The following is a 24088-nucleotide window of genomic DNA, read 5'->3' on the forward strand; positions in this document are numbered from 1 at the left end:
TGGTGGAGTCATTGTATATTATAACAAGAGAGGTGCGCAAAGTTGGTGGGGTGGCTCACTCGCTTGTATGGCTCACTCGCTTATAAACTACGTTATGCATATTCCTCAATGAAAGAATTTTGAGATTCCAAAGAAAACCCACTGCGCCACCCATCCCTGGCTAGGTATAATGTGTACCAAATGCATGCTCAGTGTGAAAAATTGAACATTACACTACATGCAGGACTCGTGTTTAGGGTTCCTGCATCATGCAGCTGCTCAGCCTGCCCAACCTGCTCAGCCTCCGCCCCAGTCCAAGCTTCAGCTTCAGCCTCAGCCTCTGACAATAAATTCAGGAGCTCACGGTGCCTCTCCATGCTTACCACACTCCAAACCACTGTCCATCATTTGTCATATACAGCAATGGACGTTGCCGGTCTAACACTCAGTGCTGTTGCACTAGCAACGCTATTCAACGCCTGCGTCGAATGCTTCGAGACCTTTTCTCAAGGGAGAAACCTGGAGAGAGACTTTAGCTACCTCCTCATCAGGCTGGACTTTGAGAGAACGCAACTACTATTGTGGGGAAACTCAAGCGGTATTCTCAATATCGAGAACGAGAATCGACATGCCAGGTTGGCAGACCCGACGGTTTCCAAGCTTGTTGAAGATGCGCTGGGTGCAATCAAAACGCTTCTCTCAGATGCCAGCTTATTGCAACAGCGTTATGGCGTCAGATCCAATACCGCAATGTCGGCAAGGAAACAGTCGACAATAGCGAATTTACTGAGTACGAACAGCATGAATGTATTTCGCACCTCATGGTCCAGGTTCTGTACTCGAGCCGCTCAAGCTTTACCAGACCGCAGTGCCCTTAGCACAGCTTTGAAAGCACGCTGGGCAATTCATGACAGATCAAAATTCACAGAACTACTGGACATGTTGTCAACCCTGGTGGAAAAACTATACATAGTCATTCCAGTACCGGATTCTCAACACCACCTTCTGGAAAATGATCTTGCGGCCATTCTTGACATACAGAAATTGAGTCTTGTGGAAGCTGCATTGAAACACTCAAGTCCAAGAGGTATAGCCCTTTCCAAAGCTGCAAGTGTTATAATTTCGAACTCGGAAATTGGTACCATCGACAGACGGAATATTGTTGAATGGCTTCGGGATACTCAATGGATCGAGGAACCAGATGAGCCAGGTTCCTCTTCTACATCAACGCAAACAGGTGGACGTAAGTTTATCCCGGTAGATTATAACGCAAAACTGATTTGTTACAAGGTCTGAGTTTGAGAAGGAAGCTAGGCTACCTGTCAGTGAACACCAAAAAGTCACTATACTTTGTCAACACACCTGAATGCCGGAATATTGCAACACCAAGGACTTGTCCAAGCATTTTGTCAGCTGAAGGGCTACCAACTCCATTCAATGACAGGTTCCACTCCATCAGGTTCGAGTCATTCAGGCCTCTGTTCCCGAAATTAGCGAGGAGCGAGAATTTTCAGCCTGACGGCTGTGCCGAGTTATTCGAGAGTCTGCAACAAAGTCCATACGAAGTGCAAGAGCTTGTCGCTCGTCGAGTAAACCAAATACTTCCATTCGGCATCATCTACATTCATACAAGCCCCTGCCAGTGCGCAATCCAGACGGCATTGTGTATAGCTAACGCATTGAATGATGACCACCTGAAGGCCGCGGTACGTGTAGATGACAGAATCTCTAGTTCCTGTTTCCACGATATTGCAGACCGTATCGTAGCGCTTCAATCGATATTTGACCATCTCAATACAATGGAGCCGTCTCCAGTATCATCCTGGAGATTTTTGGACCAAACGTGGCTTGGCCAGAGGCTCTACACTCTAGAAAGCGATCTCATTCCTGGAGACTCTTCAACCATGCACAGCACAACAGACATCTTTTCGGACGAGAACTACCCGAAACCTTTCGCTGGTTTGATTATCATTGGAGAGGTCGACTTTTGCGCACAACTGCTCCAAGCTGAACCCTTTCCATGGACATCGAGATTCCCAAGAGCGTGCGAGGTTTATGAAATCGCTTACCTTGGTATGGAATACAGACGCAAGTACGTTGGCAGATTCGCCGCGCGCCCGCCTATCACAAATCCTAATCCGACATTGCCGGTACGACAAGCACCAGAAGCACCAGATCTTGAAACTGAGAGGCCAACATCACGACCTGGTAAAAGACCCGCTTCCCCACTGACACCTGGAGCTGGGAAACGGCCGGTAACCCCACTGGTAACATCTGGTGATGGAAGTGCAGTGGCTGGCTATTCGTCCGACTAGACACGTATTCAACTGAATATTTGTATATGTCGCTAGCCACCTCTTCGCAAGTTACTCTACCAACAGATAAGACGTCAATTTCTTTCTATGAAACTTTGTATCTTCACGTGATACAAAACACAAGCCAAGCAGTAAGAGATTTGTCACTCCAAGTTGTCAATATAAACGTAATTCCATTGGGGCACATTTACCTTTCTTTTTCTGAAAAAGTATAATAAATGACAGTGATGCCGCGGTACATCCAGCACAGTCAGATCACAGTCAGATCACAGTACCCACCCCTTCCCCCCTCCCCCAAACACAAATCCCATCTCATACAAGCTCCAAGCACTCTCTATTCGACATCCCCTTCCCACCAGCACCTCACCCCCCGATCCACCCTCTCTACACGTATCGAATCTAGAACGAAAATTCTCCGTCCGACCCACACTCACGCAAGGAAAATCGGCCCCCCTTCCCTCTCCCCACTTGAATCTCGGGCGTTGGAGACACATGCACGCGCGGAGTGGAGCCGCGATTTGAGGGCGTGTAGATTGAACCGGAATTAGTCTTCCGTGACAAATGAAGTGAAGAGAGAGAGAGAATGTGTGTGTGTGTGTGTCGCTCTGGAATACTTTCCTTTCTTGGGTTGTTTTAATATACAAGTCTGTCACTGTACATTCCTTGTCTTATTATAGATGGATATATCTTATATGCTATACGTTGATGCGACAATCCCATCCCGTCCCCGTCCTTTGCATTGGTGGTTGGTTGGTTGGTTGGTGGTGGGGGTTGGTTTGGTGCAATTTTGATTTCTTGCAGCGGGTGCATGCATGCTACAGTAGTAGGCTGTTATCGCCCACGGGAAATGGAAGCCAACTGTTTCTAGCTTGCATCGATGCGTGATGCTGGGACTGGGGAGTTCCTTGTTGCGAAAAGTGGGGTGCAAGATCGTACCGTGCTTGAGACTTCGGGTTCCCTCTTTCGTCTGAGCGGGTTTTTTTGTGGGTGGAGATGTGTGCATGATGTGTGATCCTACAATTATTGACTTGCTGATCAGTTATTTGTGTTACTTGCTGGCTGAGTTGGAGAAGGGAGTTCCAAACGCCGAGTGCTTTGTGACTGGGTTCCCGGCTCATAGATGCAGAGTCAGTGTTGAGTTGTGACCGTTTCAGTGTTCATGTTCATATTTGTGTTTTCCGGTGAGCCGTTGTTTTGCCGCGAGCTAAGTAGTGGCGATGTTCGCGCAAGCCACAATTGAACCAGTTCGGTGGACGCCTGAGATGCAGCCATTCGAGTCCGGCACTTGCAACAGGTGTTTAGTGATCAGACATCTTGTGCACATAATTCATAATGTCAATGCGACAGCCATGTGTCCAGAACGATAGTGTAAGGCTTGTCTAGACCACGAAACATGTCACTATTCTCGGGCCTGATCTGGCAGTTTCTTCGATGACGCGAATGCTCGTGCGAACCCGTTCGCTTCTTACCCAAAACCCACGTGTCGCAAGGGACCGCCCGTCATGGTGGATGTGGCTGAGTGCTGATCCACCGTTGGGGATGACCTAGTTAACAATAGACAACAGGAAGGGGGATGCGGCTTGTTCGTCGACCAGCAAAGAAGATAGTGTATGGTTACAGAAAGCGAAGTTCCACAATAGAACGGGCAAGACTAGGCATACGGCCTCAAAACACTAAGAGCAGTGGTGATAGCGCGTGGCATCTTTTACCGATGACATAAAAGGTGGCTGGGCGTCCGTTGATGGCGTCGCAACGCCAGTGACAGACCCATGGTTCGATAGTTACAAGAACGGAGATATTCGCAATTCTCCTCTCACATGTAGTGCCCGAGGCTGTGGGCACATGGCCGTGCTCCGTTTCGCGCACAGCTTAGATGTCGTATGCTCAATGCGCCACGGCTTAGATCCGGCGTTGGAGCCTCGGAAAGTTGAAGCTAGCGATATGCTATTGGAGCCTTGTATACTAAACAGGGATGGGCTCGAATCGTCACCAAGCCACCAACCTTAGTGACACACGGCAAAGATGCCAATTGAGTAGAGTAATAAGAATTATTGTCCCAGAATAGCAAAGACTGCCATGTCCCACCTTATAGGACATGCCCAATCACAATGTCACAGCGCTGACGATTTGTTCAAGTGACATTTGATCCGCAGTATCTGGGCACTCCCGAGATCGATAGTCAAAGCTCCAACCGGACTCTTGGATGTTCGTATCGACGGGATATTGGAGATACGAGAAGTCAGTATCTTTGAGCCCGTGCCCCGTTCGATGGCAATGATCTTGATGGATGGTATTTGGATACAAAGCTGGATAGGGTGCTTTGAAGGGGAAAAGAGTCATAAACTTCGTGGCCCGCCTCGATGTTTGGTCAGGGTGGTTGAAGGGGCCGAGCTAGAGTCCGAGAAGTGGCATGTCTGCCGGCCAGATTGGACAGTTCTTTGGATTAAAGTTTGGCATGGATTTAGAGTTCATGGATCGAGATGGTGATTGGCGCACAGCTTGTAGATCGCTGCAGGGTTCCGACTAACCGGATTTAGTGCGGGGCTTGATCCGACACCTCCAACGCTTGTGGTTTGGCGAGAGGCGTGTTCCTACTGTCCGATATAGTAGCTTCCTCTATTAATCTGCTCAGCCAACTTGTGAGAACAACGTTTCGACAAACTTGGTACATTTACTCCACAGTTTCAGGATTTCAGATGGCTTCGCCGCTGCTGACCGGCTCTTGGATACGGAATTTGAGGATGCTCATGCCTACGCCAACTGTACCTGTCCTGCACTCAGTAGCGGTGACAAGAGCTTCTCCGGCGCCAATAAGACCCTTCGTATAGGTTCGGATGTTTCTGCATTGGGATTGCCTACATATTCGTGTGGTGTACTAGAGATAGTGTGACCTCAGGTGCATCGAGTTACGGCAAATCAGCGACATGCTGTCCTTTTCTCAGCAGTATAGCTATAGTAAGTATCGACAGTCGAATCAAGTCAGTTGACAACACACTGAATATTTGTGTCAGAGCAAGAGAATACATCGAACCTACTGACAGGGAAGCGCTTCTCGTCGTCTAGTTTCATCCTGTGCGGGCAGTTTTCCCTTAAATATGACCCCAATGGAGCGCCTAATCGGGGCCGCTCTGTGAGTCCAAGTGCCACGCGAGCTCCACATGCTATACTGTTTCCCCGAATGCAGTCTGTGCTCCAGCGTGTGCCGCAGCTAATAACGGACCCATATGTCATGTTTGAAACCTGGCCACCCAGCCAGCCACCCAGCCAACCAACATAATACTAAGGCCTGGATCCTAAGGTTACTTGTTTTTCCTGGTCTTTTTCCCTTCTCCGCGACCGATCGTATCCCTAGACTGCAGTCTATAGGTGCCGTTGTGCCTGTATGCCTTGCATGTACGTTCCATCCGGTCTTCAGTAATCCAGGATGCAGCTGCCGCCAGTGTCGGTCGTACTGAGCTGGCCGACTCCCAACTATGATGACCCAGTAACACGAGGGCCAGCACTTGTCATAGTCAACGCGATCTTCATAACGCTAACACTCTTGATTGTTGCTGCGCGACTCTATACCCGGATTGTAATCAAAAGATGGTTTGGCGTTGACGACGTGTTCATCTTGCTCGCGCTCGTAAGTATTCTTCCCTCACAAACCTATTTTTGTCTAACATAGTGTAGTTGTTCGCGATAGGCCTCACAATTGTTGTCCTCTTAGCTAACAAGTCGTACGGATGGGACAGGTAAGTGGCTCACACGGATGAGCAATTCAAAAAATTCTTTCTAACTTGGCCACCATAGACATGTTTGGGACATACCAGTCTCAAAGTTTGTTCCAACATCCAAGATTGCCATGGCGGCCAAGGTAGTCTTCACAGCGGCAGCAACCTTCACAAGGCTCTCTCTCCACTGCTTCTACTACCGGCTGGTCTCTGATTCAGGGAAATTGTGAGTCATTACCTGTAATATGCTTCATGTGCCAAGTACGCATACTAATACACCCTTTGCTTTAGATGGTTCAGGTGGCTGGTCCACTTCAACGTTTTCTACACAATCAGCATCTTTGTGTCATTTACTTGCATTGCGATATTCTTTTGCATACCCATTAGCAATTACTGGAAGCTTGGCGCGCCACCAGAGACTTGCTTGGATGAAGGAAGCGTAACTCTAATTGTTGGGATAATCAATTGTGTTGCAGATCTTCTGACGACAGTGACACCTATCCCTCTGGTGCTAGGCGTAGGTTGCAGCTCACTCATGCAACACGATAAATACTAAAATTTCTCAGCTACAAATGCCGCTCTATCAGCGCCTAGGCGTGGCCTTTTTCTTTGGCATGGGTTTCATAGTGACTGGCGCTGGCATTGTGCGAACTTGGTTCATATATCGAAGTCTTTACAAAGAGTGGGATCAAACATGGTATGCATATCCACTATGGATTGCGGCTGCCGTGGAGATTGATCTGGGAGTAGTAAGCACGTTTGATCAAATCTTTGTACAAGGTTAACCAAGAATAGATGTGCGCGTCAGCTCCCGTTCTCAAGCCATTGCTTGCGAAGATACCTTGGAGTCTCTCCGGAGCACTGACAGGAGGCCTATCTTTCAAGAAATCGTCACTTGGCACCTCCAAAACGCTTACGGGCGGTCAATCGGCAGCCTTTATGTCAAACAGAAGATCCGCCGCTCCCCAAAGCGTGCCAGAGCTCATGTATGACAAAGGTCATAGTTACGAGATGAAAAACTGGGAAGATGCGGGACCAAAACAGACGAACACCGATTTAGAAAGAGGCAACCAAGAGACGGGTCCTAAAGACGAGGAAAGGCCAAAGAATGGCATGATGCGCTGGCTACAAAAACTTCGACCGAACTGCACGGCGACAAACAATAGCAGGGATATGACTATTACCTTGACTAGCCAGGTGGAGCTAAAGAGCGAACCTGCAGCATCGCGCGCTGGTCCTGCGAGCCGATACAGGTCGTTTCACGAGAACCATATGCCGCTGCCACCACGGAGACCTGAACGAGCTACGCCGACCGACGACCGAATAACAAAATACGATGGTTGGATATGACAGCGGTAGAGCAAAACAAATCCATATATCCAGCACTGGCTGCATAGAATTTCGTCTTTGTACATTTAATGAAGTTGGCACATTGTTGCAGCCATGATACACTAATTTCAACGAAGTAATACTCGAATGACAGTTTCGCAAAACGACAGTTCAAGGATTCGCAACATACCTTGATCGCATACAACGGTCTGATTTGATGCCGTAGGAAGCGCAATGAAAGCGGTATTCGTTCCGAAAAAAAATGGACGGCAGTCTAGCGAATATATGCATTGTACTATCGGAGGATGACCAAGTTGGCGGTCGAGACCTTCACATAATGCGCAAAGGCACGAGATGCACAAATGGACCCACACGTACCTCGGTATGCACCTCATGGACACATGCCCCAGGTCCAAGATGTCCTACAACCCCGTCGGAATCTTCACTCACTAGGGAAAGATTACTGGGCACTTGCCATCTAGGCTCTTTATCTTCCACAATACCCACGTAGTTGAATCCAGAATACACAAATTCTTCGATGAGTGTCAAGAAAAACTAATCCATTATGTACACGTATGTACACCCATTGATTACGCCGACGATTTTGGCCGCACTCACCTGTCATCCGCATCACCATGTTCTAATTCCGGGAACTGGCACAACCCCCTTAAAAACATGCATCGCATTTTGGGTTCTTCGCCATCTAGCGCATGAGAGCGATAGCGTCACACGGCGTCTGTTGCGAGAGTTTGGGGCGTTCGTATTCTCGGTACCCGAAGTTTACTTGCCTATGCTAAAACTTCGGTCCTCCTCCGACTGGGTCTTACAACTCGAAAGCTTCAACGGGAAAAAAGTCGGTAATTTCGATTTACGAGAGTTAAGACTAGAAGCAAGGAACCGTGAATATGTGTTTTCTTTTGCCTTGTGAGTGATTGGGTTTGCCTCGGTACTGGGATATGTACCTACGTACGGAGAGGTCTGGTTCGACTGGTGGGAATTTCGCAGGACTGGAGGATGGTGTATACTAGAACGAACAATCAATATTCAAACGTTGAGCGCCTCCCAAATCCAGTAAAGAGCGTTTGCAGCCCCCGGTTCACGTGCCAGTATTGTATAGGTAGGGTATGTATCGTGATTGGGTGGGGTGCCTTTGGTATGCTAGGTCGTCTGGGGCACATCGGGCCATCAGACTGCCGATGCACGTTACCAAGCTTTGCTCCGTTTAGTCTTGTGTTCTCTTTGACGGCTTTTGGCAAAGCTTGTTTATTTTTCCGGCACTATGATGCGCATCCACCGTCTTCCCCCGCATGGTTGTAACGGGAGTAGAGGGGAAATTAAGTCACGAATAGGCTGATCTTATAGGACACTAGGCTTACGTGACGTGAGCGCTATGTTTCGGTTGGAGGGAAAATATTAGGCAGTCACATTGTTGCAGTGTAAAATGGTACATGCTCTGGGTAATTATGGCTACGGAAACACGAGACCACTATAAATAAATATAAGCAATGCAGCTCGGGGGAATCCAGAGGAAAACAGAGGGCTTGATTTTGTCTTTTGCTTTACACTCCAAAAACCATGTCTTCACGATCACTTCTCATTGCGCTTGGGCTTGCAGCCACAGGTTCATTGGTTCACGCAGGGCCTTGTGACATTTACGCCAAAGGCAACACACCATGCATTGCCGCACATGCCACCACTCGTGCTCTGTACAGTGCATACAGTGGCCCGCTCTACCAAGTCAAGCGTGGCTCAGACGGTGCCACAACTGACATTGCACCACTGTCCGCCGGCGGTGTTGCCAACGCAGCTGCTCAAGACAAGTTCTGTGCCAACACGACATGCCTTATTTCTATCCTCTACGACCAATCTGGCAAAGGAAACCATCTCACGCAAGCACCGCCAGGCGCTTTCAATGGCCCAGATGTTGGCGGCTACGACAATCTTGCAAGTGCTATCGGTGCACCTGTTTCGCTAGGCGGCAAGAAGGCATATGGCGTCTTCATCTCGCCTGGAACCGGGTACCGCAATAACAATGTGAAAGGCTCGGCTGTAAAAGACCAGCCGCAAGGTATATACGCCGTCTTGGACGGTACCCATTACAACGGCGGCTGCTGCTTCGACTATGGCAATGCCGAGACGAACAACCTCGACACTGGTAAGTATATCAATTCCCGACTTTGGATACCAGCCCACTAACCACCCAAAAAAAACAGGTAATGGCCACATGGAAGCTATATACTTTGGCGACAACACCGTGTGGGGCAGCGGCGCCGGCAACGGTCCCTGGGTCATGGCGGATCTAGAAAACGGCCTCTTCTCCGGCGCAAACCCCAAGCAAAACATTCAAAACCCATCCGTCTCAAACCGCTTCTTGACAACCATTGTCAAGGGCAAGCCCGGCGTCTGGGCCATCCGCGCCGGAGACGCTACAACAGGCGGACTCTCAACCTACTACAACGGCTCGCGCCCAAGTGCGTCGGGCTACAACCCCATGAGCAAAGAAGGCGCCATTATCCTCGGTATCGGCGGCGACAACAGCAACGGCGCACAGGGAACCTTCACCGAGGGCGCAATGACGTACGGGTATCCCAGCGATGCAATCGAAAACGAAGTCCAGGCGAACCTTGTTGCAGCGGGATACTCCACCGGACGCGGATTGATAACCAGCGGACCCGCATATACCGTTGGATCCAGTGTATCGTTCCGGGCCACGACAGCGGGCTACACAGACCGCTACCTCGCTCACTCCGGAGCGACGGTGAACACGCAAGTTGTATCGTCATCGAGCACGGCGCTGCTGAAGCGCCAGGCGAGCTGGATTGTTCGCACTGGCTTCACCAACAGCGAGTGCTTTGCATTCGAGTCCAAAGATACGGCTGGAAGCTTTCTTCGCCATGCGAATTTCGTCCTGCAGGTTAATGCTAATGATGGATCCAAGGGGTTCAAGGAGGATGCGACGTTTTGTCCTCAGGCGGGTCTTACGGGTAAGGGTAGCTCCATTAGGACTTGGGGGTACCCGACGAGGTGGATTCGCCATTTTAACAATGTGGGGTACATTTCGAGCAATGGTGGTGTCAAGGACTTTGATAATGTCAGTTCGTTCAACGACGATATCACGTGGCTTGTTGAGAGCGCCCTGGCTTGAAGGGACGGGGTGATTGGTGGTTTATTCTCATGTAAATATGAATGACTCCGATGTATATAAGTTTGGTTTGTCAGAATATGTTGATGAATGGCATCCTCTCATGTATATACGATCGGAACTGCCTCTAGTATAAGCTGGATATGTTAGCAATATAAAGATACCAGAGTGTTCTACTTTGATTCTGTTAGATTGCCTCACTTCCCTGGATCATGCAACCCGAGAATAGAAGCGGGCATTGTATCATGTGATATTTGGAGACAAGAAATCAACATGCAGTCCACACCCTGCATATGAACATTGAACAAGTTTTGTTTGAGCTACTGGTACAAGTTATAGTACTGGCTATCAAGACTGCGTACAAGAAAGACCCGACATCGCCTAGTCTATGGCTAAATCTAGGGGATATACACATCAACAGGGCTGAGAATAACAGAAAGAAGAAGATCCTTTTAGTCAATTAGCAGACTGTTAAGGCGAGCCTCAGTGGCAATAACGTCCAAGGCCTGCTTGACCTCGAGGACTCTTCTGCATTCCGCCAACCAATCTTTGCTTAATACCTTTGCCCATCCTTGTAGACTGTTCATTTCTCGTGCAGCAGCATCTAGGTCGCCCTCTTCAAGGAGAACCTCTGTGCGTGCGAGAGTAGCTTCGACGTCGCCACCAACGGCGAGACCAGACTTCTTAAAGAGAACCTTGGACATGGCGAGTGAGGCGAGGTGAGAAGCGACACCTGCGTCTTCGGGCAGAAGGGCAGCTTTCCTGACTTCTGCGGCAACGCGACGGAAGCGGTCAATCAGAAGAGCGGAGCTGGGAATGCCGCGCTGGTAGGCGGCGGGGTTGATGCTGGCAATGGCAGCGCTGACTACTGGGTCATCTTCGGCAATCTCCTTGAGAGCGGCCAGCTCAGTGACAAAGGGCTTAGGGATGATCTGAGACTCGAGTGCAGACCTCACAGCTTCAACAGCAACGACAAGGTGTTGTGTCTTGAGGTTGGCATCGATGACGATGTTCCACTCAGCCGTCAGCTTCTCCAGCTCGTGCACCGAAGACGAGAGCTCGTTGAGCTTGCCTAGGCGGCCTTCGCGCTCAGCCTCGACACGCTCCTTGACAGTGGCAGTGAAAGCCTTTTGCATGCTGATGCTCTGCTCGAGGAGCTGGTTCTTGAGCTTCTGCTCGTAGACTTTTTGGGCTACTTGCAGCTCAGACTGCAGCCTCTCCTTGTAGCCCTGCGACAGACGTTCGCGCTCGTTTTCGAATTCCTCCTTGAACTGAGCTTCCTGGGCCTGCATCTGGTGGTCGAGGCGCTGGACGAGTTCCTTGGCGGCCTGCTCGAATTCGGCGTGGGCTGCCTTGACCTTTTCCTCGGACTCCTTTTCGAGGTTTGCCTTCATCAGATTGATATCGGCAACTACTTTGGCAAGATCACCCTTGGCCTTGTCGAGGGTCGAGTTGTACTTTCCACCGTTGGACTCGTCTGCGTTGACGACGGTGATGATGTCATTGACAATTTTGACGACATCCTGGACAACGGGTTCGGTGGCAGCGGGGACGTTGAGGTGATCAAGCGGGGCAATGGCTTTGGAAGGGGCTTCTTGCTTGGGCTCTGGCTTCTTTTCCTGCGACGAGACCTTGGGCTGCTGTCCGCTCGACTCGACCTTGTCCACCTTGTTGTTGTCGGCAACGGCACTCAGATGTGGGCCTGTAGTGGCGAGATCACTGCTGTTCTCCTTGACCGGGCGGGCAGTCAGGCCGCTGTTTCCAGGAATGGTGACCTTGTTCTCTCCCGAGATCTGGGGGTGCAGCCGGGGGTCGCCAGCACGGCCAGGGAAACGCTTCCTGAACTCGCGCTCCTCAAAGTAGGCAACAGCATCCTCTCCGTACGGAACGTACTCTGTGAAGAAGTCGTGGAAGTTGTCCGAGACGAGCGAGTAGTAAACACCGCCGGCGTATCCCAGACCCGAGAGGATGGCAAGGCGGAGGAGGAAGCCACGGAGGAACCGCCTCTTCTTCTTCTTTGGCTTTGGCTGGACGGGGTCCGGTGCCACACTGGCCGTGCCTGGCCCCGTGGGGGGAGTCGTCTTGGGGGCGGTGGTGGGAGCATCACGCGATGCGCCGGCAGCGGCGATGGAGCTGTCTGGGGCGGGCGGGGGTTTTGGCACGTCCGAGGGAGGGATGGTGTTTGTCTCATGGGCGGGGCTGGATGGGCTCAGTGAAGGCTCCGTTGTGGGTGCCGGGTTGGGGACGGTCGTCTCGCCCAGACTCTTCTTATCATCGGCGAAGAAGCGTCTGGCGGCATGCCATTGCGGGCGGGCGTGGCAGGCCAATGGCCTGGCAGCTGGACGGGCCCGAAGAATGGAGGCGCGCAGCATGGTGGGCTGCCTCCGGATGGCGGGGATGGGGATGTTGATGGGCGGGTGATGGTCGTTGAGCCAGTGCCAAAGCCGGCCTGCGAAGATTTGGAGCTTCTGCCGACGACACACGTCAGGGCGCACGGACACGGGCAGCCATCCTCTCCTCGCCATGACTTCTACCGTCACTGCCACTACACTACACTACACTACAATACAACCAATACCACCACCACCATCACGATATCATCTCGCCTCATCTTTGGGCGCTGCTGACAAACGCCATGTTTGTGGTGCCATCTTCGCGTGAGCCCATACAAACACTACGGCGTGTCCGTCCAGCTGCCATGCTTGTGCTGCTACTACTACTACTGCTGTCCATGGTGCACACCACACGTTTGATATATGCTAACCTCCCCTTTCGTCTCCTTTCCTTCTTCTTCTTCTCCATCTTCCCTGTCTTTCATCCCATCTCTCCCTTCACCTCTCACTATCACTGTCAGCCCTTCGCCCCCAATCTGAAACTCGGCGAGTGAGCACAGCCTTCGCGTCACCACCTTGCAACGTCATCAGATCACCTTCATCACAAGCCCACAAGCACCCGCTTTCCCGCCTCCCAGCCCACCCACACCTATTCCACTCCCACATGAATCATCCCGTCCACGCAAACTTGTCTTGAAACAGCGGACGAGGCCCCACTTGTTTGCCAGTTCACAAAAATTTCCTGGTGGCTTTTCTTGGCTGCGACTCGATCCTGTTCAAACACCACACACTCCTCGACCCGTCTCACCATCACCTTGAGAGTTTGCCCTCACCAGCTACACACTTTTGTGCAAGAATCATCCTTACACACGCCCGTCTCAGTTATGAAGAGCGGCCCGACCCGCAGCGCACACGCGCTTGACGATACAGAGTTCCGCTACGACCTTAGTCACGCCATATATGGCAGTTTCCCATCATGCGCATCACACACCACGCCGCCTCGGCGATCGCGTGCCCCATCCCCACATTTCGCCTCAAAAGCATCCAGCGAGCCGGCATCCAGCACACTTGTCGATTCCACTCTCAGCGGACAGAACGAAATTCAAAGTCCCGACGACGGCGACGGCGACATCGATAGCGATATCACCAACAACAGCGCGATACAGCCCTGGCTTTCCCACCAACCCAATCCACCCAGTCATGCAGACAACATGGACAACATGCACCAAAGCGTTTGTCTGAACCTCACCCCGCCCTGCGAAACCACCACATCCGAGTCGGAGTTGTGGATCCTACCCGAACTTGACGATTGCAATGCCCATCCAGCAGCGTCGTCGACTTCTTCTTCGTCTACCTCTTCTTCGTCCTCTCCGTCCTCTTCCCCCAAAACATCACCCCGACCATCAATCCCCTTAATGGTCAGTGGAGAAAAACAAATTTCCCTCTTCCTCTCGCACGCCACGAAAGCCAAATCCCAATTCGAGCAGCTGCGTACAAGGCTTCTTCAAGGCGACTACGATGGATGGGACTTGTTCGTCGCGAGATGTAGTCCTGAGAGCAAGGACAGGCCAAGGAACAAAAACTACCACGGCGAGGAGCGGGTGGACGAGGAATTTGACCTTGTCGTCTTGTCGACTGTCAGGGCGAGTTGTTGATTCTCTGTGTTTTATCTTCTTTGTTGTAATGATGAGACATGACCTTTTCCTCTTTCTCTTTTGTCTTTCAGTCTTTCCATTTAATGATAATGACGATACTCATGATTGTTCTGGCGTACAGTATTTCAAACTGGTAATGAACGATACCCCACCTCTCTCTTTTGTCTCCCTCTAATTTTTTTTTTCTTTTGTTATGATGGAACCAGTACATGCAAGAGTATAGTAGAATGGGCTAAGAAGAAAAGGTTTCTCACGTTTCAAAATTTCCCCAATTGCGTCTATCCTTGCAAACACTAAGTCACTCTCCTTGTTCTGATGGTTGATCTGTTAGATGTATAAATATATATATTCGGCCGTGTACCCCCACCACACCCTCAGGACTTTGAGAATTACTTTCAAGAAAAAAAAAGAAAGGAAAGATAGAGGAAGAAGAATATTACCATCTATACAGCAGACCTACACGGCTAGAATTACAAGAGTGCAAGTAGGCAAGAGAGAGAGAGAGAAAGAAAGAGAGAAAGAAAGAAAAGAAGAAAAAGAAGCCTTTTCCCTTCCAATCTACCCGTCTAACTCTTGAAACTAAGGAAAAGTAAGATTTATAAGAAGAACGCGCGAACACACTCGACTCGATGCCAAACAACAAGACTACTCGATCCTCTTCTTTCCCTCTTCCAATCCCAATAACCTTGCATCGCTCTTGCCCCTCTCGTGCTTTGTGCCCACTAGCGGCCCCACCATGCTGCTCTGTGACACTTTGGCCAGCGTATCCTGGAACGCCTCGATTTGTGGGGGTTGGCGGTTGAGTTTGGGCCAGTTAACCTGAATTGTACGTTAAAAACCTGGGGCTTGAACAAAACAAAACAAACAAACATGTAGAAAACAAAAGTCAGAATAGTTTGGTAACAGAAAAAAACTTACATAAAGAGTACCATTGGCCCAGATGAAGTTGAAACACGCCGCAGCTGTGACAAGTGACAGCAGCAGCAAAAGACGGATTGGCCACACAGCCGCATCGGGTGCGCGCCGGGTAAACGTGCTGACGAGGATCAAAAAGATGCTCGCGGCAAGAATGTACGGTATGGACTGGATAAACAAGGGCCGGCGGTCGGCAAACAGGAGCTGTCCGCCTATGCCCGAGTCGCTGGGGAGGTAGTTACCCAGGAACAAGTCAAAAGCATCCTGGCGAGGACCGTCGCTGAAATTGTTCAGACAGTACCGCGTAATCGAGTTGTTGAGATCCTGCAGCGCACCCTGCTTGGTGCGCACACCCAGGCGCGTAAAGTCCGTCTTGAGGGCACCGGTGCCAGAGTAAGATTTAGACACGACGTCGGCGTTGTCAGCCCAGATGTTGCGGAACAGGTGCTCGAACGCAGCGTCTTCCTCTGCGCTCTCGCCCTCGCGCATAAGGCCCAAGTCAATGAGCATGCGCGAGAGGACAAAGCGACCCAGCATGCTCTGCACCACGTTTGTGCGGTCCAGACAGTCCATGCAGTTTGTTCGCACCACAGCCGTCTGGTGGCGGCGGACCTCAACACCACCCGCATCACCGGGCATGTCGACACCGCAAAAGTAGCCATGCTTGACAATGTGTGGCTCAAGCTGGTTCAGCAGCAGCTTGGCCCGGTCCCATCGCAGGCCCTTTGTTTCGTTGTGAAAGTCAAAGTAGACGTAGTGCAGGCGGTCGTATACCGTTTGGGCCCGCGCCGGATCGATAATGTGGAACTTTTCAGGGGTAATGCGATCCCCCTCGACGTTTTCAGCAGGGGACGTGTGCAGCATCTGGACCATTTGCTCGTATGCCTCCTTGACGCGCTGCTCGCGGCCCTTTTGGTTGACCAGATTGACCATCCAGTTGTCGCCGTACAGGCGGATCTGCTCAGCAAAGTGCTTCTTTGCCGCTGGCAACGCGCTCTCAATGCCACGAACCTGCAGCTTGGGTGTGTACTTGAGCGTGTTGATCTCGGCCCAGTAGACGGGGACACTTCCTCTTGTCTGCACATAGGCAAGCACCTGTGTCTCCTTGCCAGCATTGCCACCCGCTGTTCCGTTTTGGGTTGAGCCGAAGCCGCCGGGCCCACCAGAGGCATTGTCGTTGAGGATGATGATTTGTTCCGTCTCGTTGAAGTTGGACACGTTGCCGTTCTCGTCAATGCCGCGCGAAAAGTATCTTGTTCCGGCCTTGAGGCGGGACCTGCGGGTGATGAGAATGAATGTGAGGGGAGTGCCCTTGACGGACGTCCTCTTAATCTCCAGCATGCCATACATGACGGGCAGGATGTAGGGGTCTGCGCCGGGCTGGTGGCCGGCCGAGTGCCTTCCATATCCGCCACTTAGGCCGCCGCGAAAGTCAATGAGGTCGCTGGAGACGAAGCGGTTCCAGTAGAAGCGGTCGTCGGCGCGCTTCCAGAGGGGCGTCGAGGGGTCGAGGTGGGCCTGGCGCTGGAAGGTGTTTGTGATGTCGAACGAGTAGGAAAAGTACAGCGGGGATGTCTTGAGAAGCGTCTTGAGCAAGTTGAGATAGTTGTCCTCATCGACGTCGTGCAGGGGCTTCTCGCGCAGGGACAGGAACTCGGTGGAAGCAATGCGGTAGACCATATGGCCTTTTATACGACCAACGGGCTCTGCCTTTGTGATGACAATGATGTACTTGTCGAGGCGCAGCTTGATCATGCCCAGGATACCGGCAATGCTCGAGACACGTTTAGAACCCAGCAACTTGCCATCATGCAGGCGCATGTCGCCCGAGGGGCGGTCGACGACGAGCGTGGGCGCCGAGGGGGACGAGGGGGACGAGAAGGCATAGTGCGAGGGCGACGAGTGCACGTTGATGTCGCGGTAGGGGAGGGCGACGCTCATGGTGGGCGACTGATTCGTGGAGGGAGAGGAGGGGAGGGGAGCTCCGGGCTCTGGGTGGACAAGGGGGGTGCGGGTGGTCCCGTCGTGGGCGTGGTGGTGGTGATGAAGTAGAATTACTATGGCTTGGTGTTTGGCGCTACCCGGGGTGTAGTGTAGTCGTGGAGCATACGTTGTAGGTAGGAATTACTCTCTCTCTCGCGCAGGCCATACGGGGCCCAGCGTTTCGTCATGGCGGCCTCTGCGGCGCCAGGGTCCGACTCGTGCGCTAAGGCCAAGCACCTGGCACCTGGCACCCAGACGGAACCACGACGACTTGGTCACAGCAACAACCACTCCCACCACCGCATCCACACCCTCGTCTGCCTCCCTCGCTACACCCTCCCCTTAAGCACACCCATCTGGCCCTCGCAAATCTGCCCCGCCCTCTTCCCGTCCCCGCTCGTCGCCTCCACAACCATCACCACTACTACTCCCGCCGCCTGATAGCGCCGCGTCATTCTCGCCAACATGTCGGCAGGCAGGATGCAGCAGGGCCAACGACCCGGAGGCTCCAGATTTGCACAGTTCAAGCTTGTGCTGTTAGGTAGGCGTGCATGTGTGCCGTGTGCTGTGCCCCGACTGACAAGTGTGCAGGTGAATCGGCTGTCGGAAAGGTGCGCTAGCCTATCTCTCTGCCATGAGTGCCATGGGAACATGTACCAGAGCTAACCCGTCACAGTCGTCTCTAGTATTGCGCTTTGTCAAAGTAAGCATGCACAACAAGAGGCCCACTCGCACTCGCCGCTGACTGTTGCAGGACCAATTCGACGACTACCGGGAGTCGACCATCGGCGCCGCCTTCCTCACGCAGACCATCGCCCTCGATGAAAACACAACGGTCAAGTTTGAGATTTGGGATACTGCTGGCCAGGAGCGGTACAAGTCCCTTGCCCCCATGTACTACCGAAACGCAAACTGCGCCGTAGTCGTCTACGACATCACACAAGCTGTAGGTACCTCTACGCTTTCGTCATGCACCAAGGTACTGACAGGCGCCAGGCATCTCTGGACAAGGCAAAGGCTTGGGTCAAGGAACTACAGCGCCAAGCAAACGAAAACATCATCATCGCCCTTGCCGGAAACAAGCTCGACTTGGTGACCGAGTCGCCCGACAAGCGCGCCATCTCGACGGCCGATGCCGAGCAATATGCCCGCGAGGCCGGCCTGCTCTTCTTCGAGACGTCTGCCAAGACGAGCGAGAATGTAAAGGAACTCTTCACAGCCATTGCCAAGAAGCTGCCCATTGACCAGGCCGGCCCACGAAACCTGAGGCCAGGCCAGCAACGACCGGGCGTCAACCTGAGGCCAGAGGCCAACCAGACACAGGGCCCTGCCGGCTGCAACTGCTAGGCGGCTAGGTAGGACTGGCTGTGTGAGTGTGGGTCTATTGTATGGCGTGCACGGGCTAGTGTGTGACTTGAAGTGGTTGCACACGTCTACTAGAACAAGTACATGTGAGCTCGCTGTTGTGTTTATTGTCGCGTCACCGTCTTGATTGTGGGACATGCCGGGCTTCTGGAGTAGGGTCTGTTTTGATTGCGAGTCGACATGTGTGTGTTTAAGAGCAAATATTGGGGCCACCTGATTCTTTAATTAATGATTTCAAAATATCCCGCCCTCGAGATGCGAAATGTGTGTAGTAGAGGATGGAAAACAGTGCCCTGTTGGCGTGTAATGGAACGTCGTGAGGAGACCATGTACTAATCAAGGCTACGAGAGGTAGCAGGGGACGGCATTACGTATGACATGACCGTAGGAAGCTTAACCACAGGGAGATCAGGTAAGCACTAAACACATCGAGGCATGTCAAACCAACCCAAACCACAACCTCAATGGTTACCTAATCCGGATATGTATAAGATGGAACAGACGTACATATGTATGTATGCACAGGTAAGAGAGAACGATGGCGATGGCGGGGTGGAGCGCCATCCATGGCACGTGCTTCTCGTAACAAATCCACTTGGCCTGGACAGGCAGTTCAACCATGTCATTCATCTATACAAACGTAACCCAGCAGTCCAAATCTCCCGGTACCCGGGTTGCCAATGTATCTTAGTCTTCTCCCACCATCGAGGGAGCATGAAACTCGAAGCCAATAGCCAGTCGGACCGAGCCTGTTGAGATTGAATCCAACATGCCCGCTACTATAGCCAGGTCGCGTGTCTGCAAGAGAGAGAAAAAGGCCGCTCAGCTCGTCAGTGGCAATTTGGCCGCACAAGACCGGGAAGACATGGCCAAGGACCCATTCACCTTCCAAGAGCAAATTAAGCACCCCAAGAGCAGCCCAAGCTCCGCATCCTAGTGGCTTGTTGTGCTTGATTATCAGTAAAGCCTCAGGCCATGGCTTCCCAGCTTCCCTTTGCAGCACTAGCGCCTCTGTGCCCACAACTAAACCGCTGCAGGCACATCAACCTCTTCCGTACTTTCAACCACTTCGTCATGTCCGACTCATCCACACCGCAGCGAATCCCATCTCTCCCTTGACCAGACCTGCCCGATCCGTCGCAGTGCGGCTGCGACATCCCGGGCTTGCACAAGCAGGGCCCAGTCTATTTGCCTCTATACGACAAGAACGTAGCCAATGTCCGTAACCACAGCACGCGATGGGCATGCACCGAACCTTCGCCTAGTCACCCGGCCATCTGGAAGTAACCTCAAGCGACCACTATGGTGCTGCTCTAGTCATTTCTTGACGAGGCTTAAATAGCCCTCAAGTCCCCTCATGTCTCCAGATGTGCGCGTGTGCTGCTTCTTTGTCTTCGACACGTCCCTCCACCCGTCTTGCCCAAAATGCACATCTTTGCCTCTGTCCTCTTGACTGCCGCCGCCGCCCGGGAGGCCTTTGCCTCTCCGGTCCAGGCTCGGTCCCCTTATCTTGTCAAGGAAACTCACCCTTCGCCCCGAGGATGGACCAGGCTTGATCGTGCACACGGTGGAAAGACGATTCAACTGCAAATTGGTCTTAAGCAGGGCCGATTTGACGAGCTTGATCGCCATCTCCAAGAGGGTATGTTTGTCGTGAACCCATCATTTGGAAACCCAACACATTCAATAAGCTCACATGTCATAGTTTCTGACCCTGACCATGCTCGTTATGGCCACCACCTCAGCGCCGATGAGGTGGATAAGCTCGTTGCACCTAGCTCGGAAACCTATGACTTGGTTCACGAGTGGCTTCGCGAGAACGGCGTCAGCACCGACAACATGGCTTACAGCTCCGCCAAGGACTGGATCATCGTTCATGTACCCATTGAGATGGCCGAAAGCTTGCTTGATACCGAGTACCACACCTACAAGCACAAGGACGGCTCCCTTGTCGCACGTACCACCTCATGGTCTCTGCCGCGTCACTTGCACGATCACATTGATACCGTTCAGCCGACTACCTCTTTCTTCCGTGGTGCGGCTAACGAGGCGACCTACATCAACGAGGTTGCTGAAGTGCCTGAAAGCTACAAAACCCCCTCAGACGCTTCCATCTCTGCTGTCTGCAACGTGACCTCTGTCACACCGGAGTGCTTCCAAACTCTTTACAAGACCAAGTGGTATCAGACCAAGGCCAGCGACAAGAACAGTGTTGGCTTCACCAACTACCTTGGCGAGATTCCTATCCGTCCAGACACCAAGCTGTTCCTGGAAAAGTACCAACCCAAGGCTGTTTCACAAGCCTATGGTTTCAAGGCAATCACTATTGACAATGGCCCTGCTCAAGATGGTCCCTTGACAGCCAACCAATCCGCCTCTGGCATCAGCAGGGAAGCCAACCTGGACGTGCAAGCCATTGCTGGAATAAGCTACAAGACGCCCATCACCTCATTCTCAACGGGCGGCTCGCCGCCTTTCAACCCAGACATTAACACGCCAACAAACACCAACGAACCCTATCTTGTCTGGGTCAACTGGCTCCTGAACCAACGCTCGATTCCCCGCATCATTTCCACCTCATACGGTGATGATGAGCAGACTATCCCCCGTTCCTACGCCGAACGTGTATGCCGCCAATTCGCTCAAGTCGGTGCACGAGGAACAACCCTCTTCTTCTCTTCGGGCGATCACGGCGTCGGCGGCACAAACACGTGCTTCACCAACGACGGCAAGAACACGGCCCAATTCTTGCCTTCATTCCCTGCTTCCTGCCCCTATGTCACTGCCGTTGGCGCAACCATGAACTTTGAGCCTGAAGAGAGCGCATACCGCCCTTCGCGCAACACATCCGCCGGTTTCCGCGACCTCTACTCTAGCGGCGCTGGCTTCAGCAACTACTTTGCCCGCCCTTCGTACCAAGATGGTGTTGTGTCCAAGTATGTCAAGGGCCTCGGTAACACATACGAGGGCCTGTACAACAAGACTGGTCGTGGATACCCCGATCTCTCTGCCCAGGGTCTCTACTTTGCCTACTTCTGGAACGGCACCGAGGGCACCATTTCCGGTACCTCGGCGTCTTGCCCCTTGACCTCTGGTATCTTTTCGCTCGTCAACGACGCCCTGATTGCCTCTGGCAAGCCCGCGCTTGGCTTCTTGAACCCCTGGTTGTACAAGAAGGGATACAAGGGCCTCACCGACATCAAGAAGGGATTCAGTTACGGATGCAACGTTCAGGGTTTCCCCGTTACCGAGGGCTGGGATCCTGTTACCGGATTCGGTACCCCTGATTTCCCCAAGCTGCTCAAGCTTGCTGGTGCAGACAAGTAAATGTAATTCTTCTTTTTGATGCGGTGGAAAAAAGCCCTTTAAACATGGGGCAAAAGGATGTGTCTATATGTATATATGAGTATATTCATCATGGCTAGTTTAGGCTATGTACGTAATCATGAAATGAAATCAATCACAACATATTGTTCCAAATGGTGCTTTGCATTGTGATTGGTTGTCCCAAATGCAACAAATGCAGTTCATTTCCTCATTCGGTTAATATCAGCCGATTTTTCAACTTGCATCGCCTTAAATCTCCAGCTTTTTCATAAGACATAATCGTGGGGCGTTTGATCGTGACAGAGGGAAGTATTCTCGACAATTTTAATCCAAGGCGTGAGTGAGTAAACCATGGGTATGGCTAGTACTGTACCCCATTCGAAGTAGCAACGTCGGGATTGGGGTAGTACCATGCAGCCACAGCCACAATGACGTAGACAATCTGTTCAAAGTATTGAAATTAGCAAAAGAACAACTTCAACACGGAAGCAAAGAAAGAAGAAACTTACAATCAACATGGCGCCCTCGAGGTAGTTCGACTCGCCGTCACGGAGGAAATTTCCAACCACAACAATGGACAAGACGAGCAGGACAATCATGAAGATTTCAAAGTTGAGATCCATCTCCTTGCCCAGGAACCAGCCTACAATGACAACAAGCGGGGCATTGAAAAGAGCCGTTTGGATCGAGGGTCCAATGCAGTGGAAGAGAGCGAAGTTCTATTTTGCAGTCAGCACACAATGCAATTCAGAACTGGAGAAGAAGGAGAAAAAAATGCAACATACAATCTGTCCATCCCACGCCTCATCAATGGCAGTAAGATGCTCTGCTGCCTTTTCAACCAGGGGAAGCAGAATCAGACCAAGGAACTGATCGGGAACACCAGACTCGACAACGTCTTCGATGCGCTCGACGAGGAAGACGGCGAGAAGCGTGACAATGGCCAGGGAAACGGTAATGGCGACGAGACATTCTGTCATGGTGAACTTGGGCTTGGCAACGTCTTCGTGGTGGTCCAGATCATGGTGCTCGTCGGCTTCAAGAACCTCATCGAAGATGGAGTGCTGCGAGCGGGCGTTGTAGAAGATGAAGCTTGCACGTGTCAGCACGAGACACTTACCATGGCTTGGGCAACTTACATGAAGAAGGCGACGATGAGGAGGATCGAAGTCACCTGACTGATCTTGAGGACGTTGTGTTGCAGGATCTTCTCGGTGAACTCATGGTGCTTTGATGCTTTTTCCACAACTGAGCCCTTGAGCGCAGAGTAGTAGGCGCTGGGGATGAGGAGACCAAAACCGGCGACTAGCAATAGGCCGCTACCGACTTCGCTGATAGCAGCATGGAACTTTTGGCTTGCTTGTCTCAAACCTCCGACGAAGAAGCAGCTATTTTGTGTGATGTCAGTATGATGTTCTGTATCTGGGGGATGGGGAGATACTCACAGTCCAAGGCAGAGCAGCAAGTTGGTAAGAATGGAACCCAGAATGGCAGCCTGGATAACAGGAATAAGGTTTCCGTGCTCCGAAGAACCATTCTCCGAGTTATGTTTCGCAATAAGAATGATAAACAGGATGATTTCAACAATGGATCCAAACGCCGTCTCGATCAGGATACCAGACACCTTTGGCATCTTGCGTGCAAATTCCTGACCCGCGAAGCCAAGAAGATTGGCTGCGGGTACCATGGCAATGTAGCTGGTTGCGAAGACAGCAAGTGGGAGGCCCGGTGCCGCAAAGTGCAGAACAATGGCGACAATGACAAAGGGCCAGAGCAAGTTGGTGTACTTTGCAGCATTGCTGCCAGAGCGCCATGCAACGTTGATGAAATGGGACAAGTGGAAGCCCCGGCGCCCACTCTCACCATCCGGATGGATGTGCTCGGGGATAATTCCGTGCGTGGCTCCTAGCAGTGGTACGGATTCAGACTGCCTGCCATTGTTGCCTCGGTGGTGATCGTACAGCACGCGCGACACGTTGTGCGAGCTATCATGCCCATGGTGGTTGGAAGGCATGATTGCCGGATTGCAAGC

General features: G+C 51.8%; 9 protein-coding genes across 9 annotated transcripts; 6 read left to right on the forward strand and 3 right to left on the reverse strand.

The window, feature by feature from the left end:
- Positions 1-402: 402 nt before the first annotated feature.
- Positions 403-801, forward strand: COCMIDRAFT_63280 (uncharacterized protein; the record flags this gene model as incomplete). The annotated part of the gene is made up of 1 exon (XM_007694225.1): positions 403-801. A coding segment is annotated over one exon (399 nt), but the record flags the coding sequence as incomplete, so codon positions are not given.
- A 4917-nt stretch (positions 802-5718) lies between these two features.
- COCMIDRAFT_107175 (uncharacterized protein) lies at positions 5719-7357 on the forward strand (the record flags this gene model as incomplete). Its single annotated transcript, XM_007694226.1, has 6 exons — positions 5719-5841; positions 5967-6028; positions 6087-6233; positions 6299-6524; positions 6574-6756; positions 6803-7357. The coding sequence occupies 6 exons, from the start codon at positions 5719-5721 to the stop codon at positions 7355-7357; spliced, it is 1296 nt and encodes a 431-aa protein (XP_007692416.1).
- Positions 7358-8911: 1554 nt separating this feature from the next.
- Positions 8912-10481, forward strand: COCMIDRAFT_107181 (carbohydrate-binding module family 42 protein; the record flags this gene model as incomplete). The annotated part of the gene is made up of 2 exons (XM_007694227.1): positions 8912-9491; positions 9550-10481. 2 exons carry the CDS (start codon positions 8912-8914, stop codon positions 10479-10481), a joined length of 1512 nt encoding a protein of 503 aa, XP_007692417.1.
- A 449-nt stretch (positions 10482-10930) lies between these two features.
- COCMIDRAFT_107164 (uncharacterized protein) lies at positions 10931-12850 on the reverse strand (the record flags this gene model as incomplete). The annotated part of the gene is made up of 1 exon (XM_007694228.1): positions 10931-12850. One exon carries the CDS (start codon positions 12848-12850, stop codon positions 10931-10933), a length of 1920 nt encoding a protein of 639 aa, XP_007692418.1.
- Positions 12851-13695: 845 nt separating this feature from the next.
- On the forward strand, positions 13696-14466 carry COCMIDRAFT_107157 (uncharacterized protein; the record flags this gene model as incomplete). Its single annotated transcript, XM_007694229.1, has 1 exon — positions 13696-14466. One exon carries the CDS (start codon positions 13696-13698, stop codon positions 14464-14466), a length of 771 nt encoding a protein of 256 aa, XP_007692419.1.
- Positions 14467-15111: 645 nt separating this feature from the next.
- COCMIDRAFT_107166 (uncharacterized protein) lies at positions 15112-17322 on the reverse strand (the record flags this gene model as incomplete). The annotated part of the gene is made up of 2 exons (XM_007694230.1): positions 15112-15285; positions 15385-17322. 2 exons carry the CDS (start codon positions 17320-17322, stop codon positions 15112-15114), a joined length of 2112 nt encoding a protein of 703 aa, XP_007692420.1.
- A 507-nt stretch (positions 17323-17829) lies between these two features.
- On the forward strand, positions 17830-18711 carry COCMIDRAFT_9169 (uncharacterized protein; the record flags this gene model as incomplete). Its single annotated transcript, XM_007694221.1, has 5 exons — positions 17830-17905; positions 17956-17975; positions 18041-18067; positions 18119-18310; positions 18361-18711. The coding sequence occupies 5 exons, from the start codon at positions 17830-17832 to the stop codon at positions 18709-18711; spliced, it is 666 nt and encodes a 221-aa protein (XP_007692411.1).
- Positions 18712-20154: 1443 nt separating this feature from the next.
- On the forward strand, positions 20155-22056 carry COCMIDRAFT_107145 (uncharacterized protein; the record flags this gene model as incomplete). Its single annotated transcript, XM_007694231.1, has 2 exons — positions 20155-20371; positions 20435-22056. 2 exons carry the CDS (start codon positions 20155-20157, stop codon positions 22054-22056), a joined length of 1839 nt encoding a protein of 612 aa, XP_007692421.1.
- A 361-nt stretch (positions 22057-22417) lies between these two features.
- On the reverse strand, positions 22418-24070 carry COCMIDRAFT_107169 (uncharacterized protein; the record flags this gene model as incomplete). Its single annotated transcript, XM_007694232.1, has 5 exons — positions 22418-22498; positions 22566-22775; positions 22842-23148; positions 23196-23444; positions 23502-24070. 5 exons carry the CDS (start codon positions 24068-24070, stop codon positions 22418-22420), a joined length of 1416 nt encoding a protein of 471 aa, XP_007692422.1.
- Between the last annotated feature and the right edge of the window lie 18 nt (positions 24071-24088).

This window comes from Bipolaris oryzae (assembly GCF_000523455.1).
Source record: "Bipolaris oryzae ATCC 44560 unplaced genomic scaffold scaffold_204, whole genome shotgun sequence".
Classification (NCBI taxonomy): Eukaryota; Fungi; Ascomycota; class Dothideomycetes; order Pleosporales; family Pleosporaceae; genus Bipolaris; species Bipolaris oryzae.